The sequence below is a fragment of the Drosophila yakuba genome, chromosome 2L, assembly GCF_016746365.2.
Source record: "Drosophila yakuba strain Tai18E2 chromosome 2L, Prin_Dyak_Tai18E2_2.1, whole genome shotgun sequence".
Lineage (NCBI taxonomy): Eukaryota > Metazoa > Arthropoda > Insecta > Diptera > Drosophilidae > Drosophila > Drosophila yakuba.
This window is the reverse complement of record NC_052527.2, coordinates 5,239,346-5,253,767: the sequence shown is the minus strand read 5'-3', so window position 1 is coordinate 5,253,767 and position 14,422 is coordinate 5,239,346. Positions and strand designations below refer to the sequence as shown.

The following is a 14,422-nucleotide window of genomic DNA, read 5'->3' as shown; positions in this document are numbered from 1 at the left end:
CACTGACGCATTTCATTCAACGGCCAAATGCGGCAACAAAATCGCAACTATAAACATGAACAACAAGCGCGAGACTTTGTAAGCCGCAGTTGAAACTCGTAGGGGGAAAATAAAAAAGGGGCTGGCAAAGTGGGAGGGGAAAATCACGCAACAGTTGGACCCTGCTACAGCAAATCAAATGATATGGAGTGGAAAACAAGCTCGATTTGATTTGTGGCTGCATTTCGCATTGAACGCAGTTGGAGACTTTGCGCATGCGCATGAACTTGACATTTCAGCGTTCGATCCGATTGCTTTGCTCTAATCACACTTTATTATGGAGGAAGGGGCTCCAGCGTGGTGTCAATTTGAGGCAATGAGTCAATTAATTGCATTCGGAGGCGTAAAAATGCGATGATAATAGATTGCGAGCCAACGGGCTTTGTATACTAATTGACTGTGCGCCTGTGGGAATATGTCAGGCACGAACTATTTATTTTCTTTTTCGCTTCACCAAAACATACTTTGTATACTTATATTATCTTTAAGTATAACTTTAGCAAACGAATAACATCTTTTAATGTTCTGAAAAGTGGAAAACACAGAATGAGGAACTATAAAACTTGAAATACTTTGTATGTTATTTGTATTATTTCATTCTAATTCCCAACTCTGCCCAAAATAAAACCTTTATACTTTAGTTACATTTTCTTTATTGGCAAGATGTACAAGCATTTCCTTCCAGAATGCACTCGGCATTCCGTTCGAAGGAAAACTCGAGGGGCTTTTTCACAGGAATGCTTGGAAAATGTATGCTAAATAAATAGGTAAGCGAGAGAGAAAGAGGCAGCCACAAACGTGGCCGAGTGCTTGGGTCGAAAGGGAATTTTGATGACTCCGTTTTTGGGACAGGTATGAAAGGATCCTGTTCAGGTGCTAGGTGCGAGTACCCTGTCTATATATGTCTATATATACAATGTATTTACAAAACAGTGTTGTGGGGTACCCCAGTTCGATAGCGGGGCTTGCCCATCAATGGCAGTTTCCGTGGTAGAGGCAATGGTCGGATCGGCAAGGGCATTCAAGGTAGTATCCTTCTTACAAGGTTCCGGGAGCGGGGGCGGCATTGATGGAGGCCACCGACTGGATGTGTCCGGCCAGAGGAGCGGTGTGGATGGCACCGCGGGTCTGGGCAGTGTAGACGCCACTGTGGGCCACTGGGGCCACGACGACGGAGGGAGCATGAGCGGCAACCACAGCGGGAGCGGCGGCAGCAACCACGGCAGGAGCGGCGGCATGGATCGCTGCCGGAGGCCACGAGGCCACGTTCACGGCGGCGGGCCAGTGGGCGGCGGGAACGGCCCAGGGAGAGGCCACCACAGCGGGTCCGGAAACGGCGGTGTAGGACAGTCCATGTCCAGCCACCTGGGACAGCAGGGGGATCACCGACGACTGCACGCCCATGGCGAGGGCCAAAGTGAAGATAACGGCGACGGCGAACTGTTAAATCAAATGTTTTATTTAGTTAGTTTTTAAGTTTAATATTCGTACTTTAAGCTTGTAAAAGAATTTTATGTAAACTTGATTTCTTTGATTGGATTTAGGATCTTGAAGTCTTGGAACCCAAACTTCCTTGAAGAATTACTAATCAATGCTTTTATGTTTTGGTTAACTAGCAGGATAAATCCGTTTGATAACTCACTTTCATGGTGCTGTTTGTGGGTTTTGGTTTGCGCTCTGGTTGAACTCTTGTTCTGAACTGATCTGTCAACGGAGCTGCCGGCCAGTTTTATACCCCACTGCTGACCACACCAGCTATGGAAAGCCGCCAAGTCGGAGGGTTCATGAAAGTGAGAGTTCACACACCATGACACGGTGGACACTGCTGACACTGCTCCGCATGCATATGATCAGCTCTAATGACATGCCTCGGATCTGAACGGATCGGATTGGATCGTATCGGATCGGATCAAACGGCTAGGTTGAACGCCTTCAAAGCGGTTTTGTTTAAGAACTAGTTCTACACCTACTTTGTTATTAGCTTATTGTAATAATCGAGACACGTAAATGTACAAAAGAAAATTTGTTAAGGAAAATCAAAAACAATGAGAAAGAAACAATAAGTTTGCTAAATTTGTACATTTAAGCTGTAGTTCTTAAAATGATCTAACTCGATGGTGAACCACCTTATTCGCACCACTCAAACTTGCACCGCCACAGAAAAATGCATTCTCGGTGAGTGTGTTTCCATCTCCGTGGCCATGTGTGGGTCCCACTGTCGAAGTGAGTGGCCCAACCCACTTTTAAGCTGCAGTTCCGGTAAGTTGATTTTCACTCCATCACACCGCCACTTTAATTACTTAATTGTTGTTTGTGCGCGATTAGCATTTCAGTATGATTTATAACACGATTCCAATTATGGAGCGATTCGTATCCTGTATAAGGTCGACTAATATCTGATTTATGTGTCTAAAGGGTTAATGATATGCGAGGAACAGCCCACTTCATCGACTGATATTGAAATATAATTATGGGATATTAAAAATGTTTAAATATATTAGTCCATTTACACAGAACAAAAACCTTAACCTGCGTTAATTATATTAAAAAAAAAAACGTTTAAGCTGAACAATTTAAGTTCAATTATAATCAATTGAAAAATATAACTATTTTAAATTAAAGGGACAATAGTTAACTCTGTGTGTTTATGCGCTGCACTTTTAACGCATTTCGTTTCATGATGATGAAAACTTTGTGTGTGCTTGTAATTGTGTTGATCTAAAATTAACCAAAAGTTGCAATAAGCACAGCTGTTAGGCATTCCAGGCTTATCCGCTTTTCGAGGCTATTGCCCTTATTATTTCCACCTTCGATTACCTAATGGAATCGACATTGCGCAACATTCAATTTTCTGAAATGGGTCTGGAGCGTGGGTGTCTGCCGCCTGGAACAGCCCACATAAACATATCGCAAACCCATTAGGTGCCGCAATTAAGTCAGACTTTAGTGCAAATTTAGCAAATTTATCCCAGCAAAGACAATTCAATTACTGCCAGAGGGGGAAAACTCGTTTCGTTGCCAATGTGGGTGAGATCGATTCAGTCTTGGCAAAATCTCTTGGCAGACACCGAAAAAAAGGTTCAAGTTGAATTCTTGCGCTGCGATGATAATCTGTAATTAGCGGCTGCTATAATTTACTATGGGTGCCAATTATTTTGCTGTACCAGAAGCCCAGGTGCTGACTGAAACCGAAACTTGGTCTCTGTGCGATCTGTAATTAGCGCTAAGCGTTTGCATAATTAAGCATACGCCCTGTGGCCCAATACGTGCATATGAGCTGGCTCTGTTCCAATTAACTTGATAATGACCATTGGCCCCCAGCTTGACTACCGTTCAGCTGTGGCCAATAGCATTGCCAAGCAAATTAGGACTGTCACTATAATAATAGACACTTAAAGACAAAGACACATTTGATCTAGACATTCTTAGCAGATATGAAATCAATTGAACAATTTGTCGGTTTTTCAAGGCCGAGCAGGTGCAAACAAAAGCGCCAAGGTTATAATTAACTAATATGTAGTTTATCTTTTAGTTGTATTTAATTATGGCTAAGCCGTCATTCAAATATGGCATTGTTTGATGTTGCTTAACAACAGAATGAGTCTAAATAATAGAACCAAATTCTCGCAATGATAACACTATTTTACGAATTATGTTTAAATTGAATTCCTAGTCTGATATTTTGTCTTTTTAAAAAAAACGTACATCAAGAATAAAATATTTACATTAGTCTGAACTTTAAACTTTCGGTTCAGAGAAGTCTTTAAAAATGTTTTGAAAAAAGCTTATTCACTATTTATATTTGAATTGAAAATTATTCCTAATTCTAGCTTACGCCTAAAGTTATGTTTTTAAAAATAATTATACATTAAGAATAAAATATTTACATTATTCCGAACCTTAAACTTTTGCTTCAGCAAAATGTCTTAACATTTTTAAAAATGCCCACATTGTTTTACCCCATATTTGCAAAAACACAATATTTAGTTCGTATAAAAAACGCTGATTGCTTTTATTTATAACGCTTTCGTCAATCTTTACATTGTTGCAGATTACTAGAATACAATGGGATATTTACAGGTTGACAGGACATATCTAGGGCGATATGCCAGATAGTGATAGATATAGAAGTGTACAGAGATAGTTGTATTGTAGAGTAGAGTAGTGAAAGAGAGGAAAGCAGATGGGAAGTATTTGAAGAGTTCTCAAGAAATAAAATTAACATGCTGTCGTTTGTTGGTTTGTTGTAGTTGTTGTAATTGCTGTTGGACTTATATATTGCTGAGTGCGTTGGGAAATGTCCAGAGGATATGGACATGGACCCAAGATCAGGATCGTGTTCGTATCAGGGTAAAGGTGGGGGCGGGGAGACTAAGAGCGGTGTGCTTAACAATAAGTGTACAGAGAGAGATGGGTATTCATCCGGTTGGAGTAGTCGTGGAAAGTCGCTGAAGCAGTTGGAGATCAGTTATACTGCCATCCATCCGCTCCGTTTGGCATCGGTTTGGGTATGGTATTTACTCCATCACTCCCGACTTACAGAGTTCCGGGGGCAGGGGCCACGTTCACAGAGGTGGCGGAGTTGATGTGTCCAGCGAGAGGAGCGGTGTGGATGGCACCACGGGTCTTGGCCACATAGACGCCCTCATGGCCATGGCCGGCGGCGAGACCAGGTCCCTGAGCCAGGTTGATTCCGGGAACGGCAGCGCCGTGCCAGCCGGCACCGGTCAGACCCCAGGGAGCAGCGCTGGCATGGACGGCAACGGCGGCAGGGGCACCCCAGGGAGCACCGTTCCAGGCGCCGTTCCAGGCACCGTTCCAGGCACCATTCCAGGCTCCATTCCACAGACCAGCTCCATGGGCCACGGGGCTTACATAGGAGACACCGGGAGCGATCTGGGCCCACGAGGCATGAGCTCCAGCCAGGGCGCACACGAACATGACTACGGCAACGGCGAACTGGAAAACGATTTAAAAATCGCAATTAGTTGCAAGATTCCAAGGATTGTTCTTTTAAAAACTCTTGAAAGTTTTTGAAAATTCTAAAACGATTTTAGAACACTCCTGGCGATGTCCTCACCTTCATGTTGTTTGTTTTGGGGTGGGTGTTGAAGTTGGGTTGTTGAAGGAGAAGTGCTTGTTGAATACTCAGCGAACGAGTTGATTCTGATTTCGACTACCAAATTGTGGCAACTTATATACGAAAAACGCGGCGCGGACTTTGCTTCGCTTTTCCAAATCCAAAACCGAAACCTGCCCCCCAAGTCATGAAAAAAAATATATATCAAAATGCGCCAGAGAGGCGAATGGCGCGAGAGACTCTGCTCTAGAGACGTCGACGCCCAAGCCCAAGTCTCGGGCAGAATTGGAGTACCCATACCCATACCCATACCCATAGCCATAGCCACTGTGGTAGATCCGCTCCGGGTTTTGGCCTTTCACTGCCCAGCTGCTCGAAGATCTCTGCCTTGGGTGCTGCTTCCCGTTCCCCCAACCCCTGCGCCCCCTTCCCTCACTCAGCTGACCACCACCCCCTAAGCCACGCCCCTCTCACCAACGAAAAGGGGGCGGCGGGCGTCAATGATTGCGCAAATTACCACAGTCTAGCCTGCACAACTTGAAACATTAAAAAAAAACAATATTAGCCATAACTGTTAAGTCCCTAATGAAAACTGAGCATTTAAAATATATTATCCTTGTAAAACAAAATTCAAATGGTTATAAACTTGACTCCTATAGTTATATTATTGAATGTTTAAACATTTTTACAAATAAAATAATTACAAATAAAATACATTTGTATTTATTATAATTTATTTATTTATAGTTTAGCCAGTCAACTAAAGAAATTAATTCCATTTAAAATGTAAATTCAAATTCTCTTATCTGTAGAGCTTAGGCCAAATGCATTGCAGGAGGCTTGACTGTGTTACCAAGAATTTACAGCCGAGGGTGAAACACAAACACACATAAACATAAACATAAACGTAGATATTGAGCCAACACAATCGGCTGGCTCCATCAGCGGCTTGAAAATTGCCACAAACACCAAACAAATTATATTGATAAAGCACAAACACATTTAAAAAGTCATAAGCATGTGGCCCAAAGCATTCAATTTGCAATGGCACAGACCAAAGTTTCTGCTGCATTAGCTTTCAGAATTCTTTGTTGCAATTATATAATTCGCTGGTATTGGTGTCTTTGGCTTGCAGCATGGGGCACGGAATTTCTGTACAGTAAAATAAAGTAAAGTACAAAAAAGTCGCGTGCCTACACTGCAATAACAATTGCTTTGCCCCAAGGCAGACTTAGAATCTAGCCTCTGCAATGACTTAATCAATGCACAATATTAATTGAGCTTTAAATGCCAAAAAGTTAGTCAGCCGTAAAATCATTCTAGAATGGTTTGCAGTTTTATTTCCCTGAACAATCAGTATTGAAACCCTTAAAAAAACACACCCCCGAATGTACCAATTAAATGTTGGTAACCTATATTAAAATCGATTTATGGACAGCAAATAGTTTCCTTATCGTAAAAAAATTTATAAATACTATACTTAGTTTGTCCACTTTTTGAAAGCATTTGTATGCCCAATAAATTTCACCAACTTTTTAAAATATTCAAATGAGTTTATGTGCAAATCTAAAAATCGTATAAATCCTTTCCTTTCGTAAGACTATTTTAAATCAGCGTGACGTCAGCAAGGCCGTGACTTTCAGTCGCGAATTCCAGAGCACTGGAATTTTTCGCAGTGCTTTAAATAAACAATTAGCCTGTGCAGTTTTGCCTTGTTTTCGTTTTCGCTGCCCGCTGCTCCGCCAAAAATAGGAAGGCAATTCTCGTATTGTGGCGGGGCAACGCCCAAGAATAAATATAATCAAAGGCTGTCAGCATTGGCAAACAATAAAAATGCAAAAAGGCAAAACGAATTGCTGGACTACATTTCCATGTTTGGGGGCACTTGGCTTAAACCCCCGGCGCATTGCAGCCTCTCAACTTGAAATCGTCATGGGCATGCAGATCAAAAACCTGGCCACGTTTGTTGACTGGGTCAGAGTGTCAAACTGGCCAAATGTGAGACTGAAAGCATTTAGAGGACAGCTGCGGCGAAAAATAAATGCAATCCATTAATCACACCCAATATGATTATGCATAGGGCCCGCAACGGGTCTTGCTGGAATGTCATACTCGTCTAACTGGCGCAATTAGATCAAGTATGCGAAAAAATAAAAACAAGATCAATTTTCATTTGAAGAACGGGCCCTTCACCTCGAGTCTCCATTAGAGCTTCATTAGCAAAGCAGCTGGCCTAAAACATGCATTATGGCCAACCAATTCCATTGAACTGATGACGAAAGACCCAGCGTTTTATTGCACATTTTGAGATTTTCATTTCGATGATCAGCGGACACAATGCAGGCCAATTTTTTAGGGCGTGCTCCGTCTGTTCTCTGTTCTCTATTTTCTATTTTATATTATACCATTGTTTCGCTTTGGCAAGTGGGCGGGGCGCTCTAGTAATAACCATCTTGTCGGTTTGGTAATGATCGGTCAGTTTATCGCCCGCGAATCGCATAATTGGCGCAGGTTGTTTTCAGCCGGGCGGCAATTATGCAAATTTTCCAAACACATTTACCTGGCACTGGATCTGCATGCAAAATGAAATAGCTAAAGTGTAGTTAAACTTAAAAAAAAAATCAAAATTTCCATTAGATTTTGTTTAGTAATCTTTTTGGCAAGGACTTAAATCGAAACGTGTGTGGTAGCCCTTTGACATATCCTAAATCGCATGACTTAGCAGCCCTGGAAAGTCAACTCATTTTTGACAGCTCTCAGTTTGATAACTTTGTACGAGTAGATTTCAACGTGAAATTGTGAAATTTTCAGAAATTTGCATTTCCTCTTTTATATTTCTATCAGCAAGATGAGTCAATTGGTGGCCAAGGCAAAGACCCTAGTCAACAGTAAGATGTGCTCCACTAGTTTGGCCAACTTTTAATCACAATATGGTATTACGCAGAAATGATTGTGGCAGCACGTCCGCAGCTCGATGAATTCTGGAAGTATGCCAAGGTGGAGCTATCACCGCCACTGCCCGCCGATTTCCAGAAGCTGAAGCAGACCGCGGAGGCCGCCAAGAATGCGTCCAAGAAGGACATGAAGGGGCAGCTGAAGAAGTCCGGACTCTCCCAGGTGACCGTCGGTCAGGCCTGGCTGAATATGCTGGTCACCGTGGAGGTGATTACCTGGTTCTACATGGGCGAGGTCATCGGTCGTCGTCAACTAGTCGGCTACAAGGTTTAGACAAAACATATCCATAGTATTCTCCCTATGTTTTTGTGTTGTATGCAAATGGCCCGTGGCATTTATATCATTTTCTGTGGCCAGGTGCACTGAATAAAGGTGCACTATCAGCATTACAATCATGGGTGTAGCTGTTTGTATTGTCTTTTCCCTATAAAATCCCCTTTACGTTCTCGATCTGTCGTATTTTCCTTTGTGTTCACATCCTGTGTAATATTAAAGTTAGAAAGTTAAATGGTATAACTGGTAAGATATTAAAAACTTTATACTTTTCGCAATCGGCAAGTAGAGTTTTTAAGTGCTTCCTAATGTCTGTCAGTGGGCAAGTATTTTGCATACATAAATTCCCTGTGACCAGGTGCGCAGCATGTGAACTCCCACTCCGTCATTAAGTAGTGCCACGCCTCGCATTCCGGATACCCATTGGCCCGGCATGAGCAGCGTGCTCATTGGAGACCCGAGTCTCTCGCTGAGCTGGCATTGATCTTGGACATGGAGTTCTGATATTCCGCTGCGAGGCGAGTGCGCAGGCGTCCGAGCGGCAAAGCGGCAAGGCGTTGGGTTTCTAAGGCGGCAAGACAGCGGACACGGGCGGCAGTGCGGTCAAGTGGCATAAATCAGATTGACGCCGTGGCAGTTGCACAACCCAAACAATGGCAACCAACGTGTGGCCCAGTGGAATGTACTGGTAAAGTAAATAAGAAGTAACAAAAAATATTGAAATTATAATAAGAGCAAAAGTCAGACGTCTAAAGGTACTTAAGTACTTATTTATACAATTTTTAGGAAAATCAGTATACCTCATTTAAATTCCAGTAAATCTAAGCATTATAATTATAACTTAAGCATTTATTTGTCTGACTGTATATCAAATTTAAGCGCTTGTCCCAATTTTAATGGCATTTTAATAACAAAGCTGGCAGCAGTCTTTGTTGCAATATCACCGCCCGATTGCATCATGTTAAGGCTATATGGTGGGTCCTTATCACAGCTCCCCGAACGACTACGCCCACTTTTGGCCAGATGAATTTGAATTCCGTATTAAAATCGCATAAACAGAATGAAACTAATTGGCTAAAGGAGCAGGGCAGGGCGGTTATCGGTTTGGGGGTGGGGGGGAAATCAATGTTAGCCACGCTTGAATTCAATTTGGCGGCGCGCCGATTGTTGCAACTTGTTGCTAGCAACGTGGTAGTGGCAACAAGGTGGAGACCCAGTGGGGTGGGCTTTTTTTTTTTTGCCAGCCGGCGAATTTGGTTTCCAGCATTTGGTAACCAGCATTTCCACCCACACCGCCAACACCTCTGGCCTGCTGCTCATTATTTAATTTGGCTTTCATACACTACTATGTGTGAAACTAACAATTGCGGTTCACCTGGCACACCTGTAATGTTCAGTTTAAAAACTTGAGAATAGCAAAGGAAATTTACATGAACATTTTAAATTGTAATCATAGCTTTAATTTGAAATCATTCGCTAATCAAAAATATAATTACTTGGTATTTTTCATAGTTCACAGCTCATAAGTACTAAGTGCTTATCAGTTTTTTATTGTTTAAATAAATAAAAATAAAATAGGTATAGTTTGGTAAGATCATCTAGTGGTCGACCAATATTCCACTGATTTAGTTTTAATTGTTGTTCAAACTAAATTAATTTAACTAGCCTGCATAGGCAATCACACTTGTACTCTGGCAAGGAATTTTCGAGTGGGCGGCCTCCAAAAGGCTGAGTTTTTGTTTCGAATCGAACCGAGAGGCGCAAATGATGCAATTGCAATCGTAACGTAATCAATTGGTCAAGTATGTTATTGCCCCGTAACCGTTAGCTGGCGATCAAGATCTGCGGTTAATTAATCCAATTGCAATTAGCATGCTAAGCGGACGCTTAATGGTCATTAAGAGAAGGCAATAATTAACCACTTTAGTGGTCGCGGTTGTCACTACACAACTGTCACAACTAACAAAGAGCCTAGCCACACAATTGTTGCTAATTCAACGAGTTCTATATGGGGCTGGATAGTGTGTTTATGACGTTAGCAAGTGGCTAGCGGAATTTCTGCTATGGTCTCCCATTTTTCCTACGTATTTTCGTTTTTGCCATCCAGCTATCCAGCTGCTGGCACGAAAATCACAAAAATCTGAACGAGTGTGTGCAACAAGTTTGTTTGCCGCTCATGCAACCCGCCAGATACTTGTCGCTCACTCGACTGCGAGTATTTGGCTACAGGTTGCAACTGCCAGCCGAACTATATTTAGGCCACCAACCAGTTGTGGGTGCGGATAAGAAAGCCGTGCCGTTGTGGTGTTACGAAATCCAGCCAGCTATGGAGTGGTATATCTTTTTTTACTTGGCTTTGTGGCTTTGAAAATGGATTGCCAGTTTTTACGGGAAAACGCCCTGTTCTGATCGATTCTGCGGAATGAATCACTCGACTGCAGAACTGGCTCGATCCTTCGCCGAAACACTGACCTTATTCAACAACTCATCGCCCAAACGCAAGTATGATGGCTTAAATGGCTATATACACTTGCAAAAATATCACTATATGGAATCAAAAATAATTTGACCATTTATTCACACCTGCTCATTAAGGTGGTGTTACCTTTTTATATGCTTTTTATTGCCAATAAAGCTAAAGCGAATATAGCTAATGTCCAAGTCATAAACGATCTATTTGGAAGTACTTTTTACTATTAATTTAATGAATATCTTAAATACATAGCTTACTAAAGTAAACGTTTGTGTAAAGCTTGCTTTATTAAACCTCCACTTAGTTAGGTAATATTCTTTTCATGTAATAAAAGTGCTCCTGTAATGTTATATTATTTGTGTATTAATATACCTGCAACTATAACGTAAAGGCACTATTTAAAATAGTATATATTTAGTCAGATAGTAATTAGCAATAATAGGCTAAGAAATAAAAACAACCTTTGCTTTTCCAATCGGTAAACTTAATTCCTGTGTAGCAAGCAGATCACCAAAAAGTGAACTGCCTTCGCCTTGCCAACAAAAAGTGCGAATTGCGTAGACCACAAATAAAAGGAAATCGATCGCAGTGGGCCAAGTTGAACTCCATTCTGCGTAAAAACCAGAAACAGCTTAGTGCGTTTGCCTCAAGTGCAGTGAACCCGTTCGAAGCAGGAAGCCGCAAAGTGCGTAAACTTGAACTTGCTGAGAGGGGGGCGGTGGTTTAGGCCAACTTGCATTCGGTAGCCGCGTCATGCGTTCTTTGGTTTTGCGTGTACGCAGCCGCCGATCGAGTTGCGCCCACTTGCGGCGAGCAAAGAAAACAAAAAGTGAATGGCTGGCTCTAGATTTATGGCCAATTGCCATGGGGCTTGGCTGCCGACACGACACTAAACAACGCGGCAAAATGTTTCGCTGCCGTTTGCTTAGCTGCCACTTGGCCCCCGCCCCTTGCCCCCCACAGAGTCGACTCCCCTATCACCCAACCCCAATCCCCTATCCCCCAACCCATTTCTTGGCCTCACGTTTCGCCGGCAATTGACACTTTTATTGAAACCCAGGCATTTTTTCGCTTATCATGTTTTCCGTCAAGTCTATTTTCGGTCAAAATGTTGGGGCATCAAGCCAGCAGTTATTATTATTCCTTTTATTATTCACAATATAGCATATCCTAGGAATTACTAATTTAATTGTGTTTTTGTCTGGCTTCTTTTCTTGTTAAAATATAATAAAATGACTGCTTTCCGATGTTGTTTATTGCCAAATGAATGTATATATATAACATGCAATATATTTAATATTTAATATATATAACTTGGCAACAGAAAGTCCTATATATCCCATTGGAATCGGGACAATTGGCTAACGGCTTTCAGGGGTCTGCAGTGGGCGTTAAGGCTTTGCGGATTTGGTCTGAACCGCATTACTTTGCATGGGCATTACTTAACTCCATTGCGGTCGTATCAAGTTTTTGCACATTTTTCTATTAATAATTGCAAGTGCGAGTGTGCGGCGATCAAGGCAAACCGCCCCTGCTCCAGATCGACTAGTACTCTCGTTTTCCGTTCAGAGACCAGTTCGGTTCGGCATCTGTTTGTTAGTTGGCAATAAAGTGGTCCAGCTGCGGAGCAACTGCGTCTCGTTTCTGGAGCGGCTTTTTGTCAACGCCCCTGCTGTAGCGCCGGTCTGAGGCCCCGGAATTGATTAATTACTGGCATCGTTAATCGGCCATCGATCGAGATTGTTTTAAGCCACTTAACTGTCCAATGCTAGCTGCACTTGAAGGCGTGGGAGTTGGGCAAAGGGTGGGGCATCTAATTGCCTATCCAAAGGTGAGTCGATTCCCTGGCAATTGCTTAAGAATTATTTGAAATTATTATTGTGGAATATTGCATATAAATAGTTACCTAAGACTATGCTCGCAATTACAATTAAAACTACCTTCAATTGTTTTAATAACATTTTTTTATTCAAAAGAAACAAATTTCCATATGACAACAGCAGGGTGGATAAATATAGACCAGAGAGTATAGCGGAAAGCAATAGACTGGAGAGGATTGACTTAGATTGCTGAAGAAACGAGACCTCAACGAGGATCTCAGGAGTGGAAAGAGCTTTCGGGAACTTAAAAAACCAAAAAATGTGGTAAAGATGCGAGCAAGTGGCGGTCAGGATCGATGTAGGGGTTATCCAGGTGTCCTTTCAGGTGTTTACCAGGTGCCTGGTGCGGGTTCCAGGTTCACGGAGGCAGCAGACTGCACGTGTCCGGGCAGCGGAGCCACATGGACGGCACCACGGGTCTTGGCCACATAGCTGGCCTCCGGAGCGGCGACGGCCACCACGGCGGGTGCGTGAGCAGCAACCACAGCAGGAGCGGACACGACAGCAGGAACCGGAGCGGCAACCACCGATGGTCCAGACTGGATGAGCACGGGTCCGGCTGGGGACAGGGCCAGTGGAACGGCAGCGGGAATGCCAGCGGGCACCGCAGATGCCTGGATGGCCACCGAACCGGCGACGGCGGGAGCACCGACCACCAATCCATGGGCGGAGGTCAGGAGCGGCACCACCGAGCTGTTGACACCATAGGCCAAAGCGAACAGGACTACGACAACGGCGAACTGTAAATAAGGAACTCCATTTAGTTTCAAACTCAGCTACTTTTAAGACTGTGATGGAACAAATATAAATTGGAAGAAGTTTCTTCATAATCTGCTCAGTATGAAACTGATGGTATGATGTTATAAAACTCATGCTATGAGTATCAAAATTTTTCAATTTATGACTCTGGAAAAATCTTTTACGTTCATTTTTGCAGAATTCCGATTTGTACAAAAATGTGTTACCAAACAGATGTAATACTACTTAAGAAGTACATAAGTATCTTTATGTTGTCCTTTTCGAATTTCGAAATACTAGTAGTAGTTGGCCCAAGCTCCAGTTATCCAATATTCCTTCAATCTCACCTTCATGTTGGCTTATGTGATCTCAGTGACGCTTGAAACGAAACTAACTGACATCTGCCCGTTGGCCAAGTGCTTTTATAGCTCCGATCCATAATTCCATTTAGCATATAAGGCCAGTTCTCGGATTGATCAGCCATGTGTATGTTTGCTGCACAAATGCGGAAACTGGCCCAGAGAACAAACCACGTAATACCTCCAGCCCCAGCCCCAACCTCAAACCCCAACCCCAACCCCAACCCCTTGACCTTCCCGAATCAATATCCACAATTCATTGACGACAATTCAAGTGCGCGACAATTAGCCACGCCGGTTGACATGACGAAAACAAGACTGGTCTCATTTGATTCGGCCAATCCATAACCATGACTTCAATCTATATTAAAGCCATGTCTCGGGTGCCCCTAACAACAATGGATACGCAAATTACAAGCCACCGCAGCACCACTGAACCACCATCGCCCCACACACATTCAGCACCACTGGCTGTCCATTTAAATTTCATCAGCAGAATGTAATTAAATTCACTTCAGTAAGCTCGCCCTGAAATTAATGTGCCGGCCGCCAGTTCTAGGCAAACTGATCCATTTTGGTCACCGGCTCTAGAAATAATCTCGATTGCATTTGCATATCACTAATG

The 14,422-nt window shown here is 42.8% G+C and overlaps 4 protein-coding genes across 4 annotated transcripts; 1 reads left to right on the top strand and 3 right to left on the bottom strand.

The window, feature by feature from the left end:
• Positions 1-675: 675 nt before the first annotated feature.
• Positions 676-1,786, bottom strand: LOC6526916 (adult cuticle protein 1). The gene is made up of 2 exons (XM_002087979.3): positions 1,682-1,786; positions 676-1,479 (listed from the first exon to the last, which is right to left on the bottom strand). Exons 1-2 carry the CDS (start codon positions 1,685-1,687, stop codon positions 1,078-1,080), a joined length of 408 nt encoding a protein of 135 aa, XP_002088015.1. The 5' UTR covers positions 1,688-1,786; the 3' UTR covers positions 676-1,077.
• Positions 1,787-4,021: 2,235 nt separating this feature from the next.
• LOC6526915 (adult cuticle protein 1) lies at positions 4,022-5,206 on the bottom strand. The gene is made up of 2 exons (XM_002087978.3): positions 5,120-5,206; positions 4,022-4,998 (listed from the first exon to the last, which is right to left on the bottom strand). The coding sequence occupies exons 1-2, from the start codon at positions 5,123-5,125 to the stop codon at positions 4,576-4,578; spliced, it is 429 nt and encodes a 142-aa protein (XP_002088014.1). The 5' UTR covers positions 5,126-5,206; the 3' UTR covers positions 4,022-4,575.
• A 2,644-nt stretch (positions 5,207-7,850) lies between these two features.
• On the top strand, positions 7,851-8,466 carry LOC6526914 (ATP synthase subunit g, mitochondrial). Its single transcript, XM_002087977.4, has 2 exons — positions 7,851-8,007; positions 8,064-8,466. Exons 1-2 carry the CDS (start codon positions 7,968-7,970, stop codon positions 8,345-8,347), a joined length of 324 nt encoding a protein of 107 aa, XP_002088013.1. The 5' UTR covers positions 7,851-7,967; the 3' UTR covers positions 8,348-8,466.
• A 4,300-nt stretch (positions 8,467-12,766) lies between these two features.
• On the bottom strand, positions 12,767-13,888 carry LOC6526913 (adult cuticle protein 1). The gene is made up of 2 exons (XM_002087976.3): positions 13,786-13,888; positions 12,767-13,440 (listed from the first exon to the last, which is right to left on the bottom strand). The coding sequence occupies exons 1-2, from the start codon at positions 13,789-13,791 to the stop codon at positions 13,030-13,032; spliced, it is 417 nt and encodes a 138-aa protein (XP_002088012.1). The 5' UTR covers positions 13,792-13,888; the 3' UTR covers positions 12,767-13,029.
• Positions 13,889-14,422: the final 534 nt, after the last annotated feature.

Coding starts and splice junctions, on each gene's coding strand:
- LOC6526914 (XM_002087977.4), top strand. CDS start 7,968: ATGAGTCAATTGGTGGCCAAGGCAAAGACCCTAGTCAACA. Junction 8,008..8,063: donor GGCAAAGACCCTAGTCAACA/GTAAGATGTGCT, acceptor GGTATTACGCAG/AAATGATTGTGGCAGCACGT.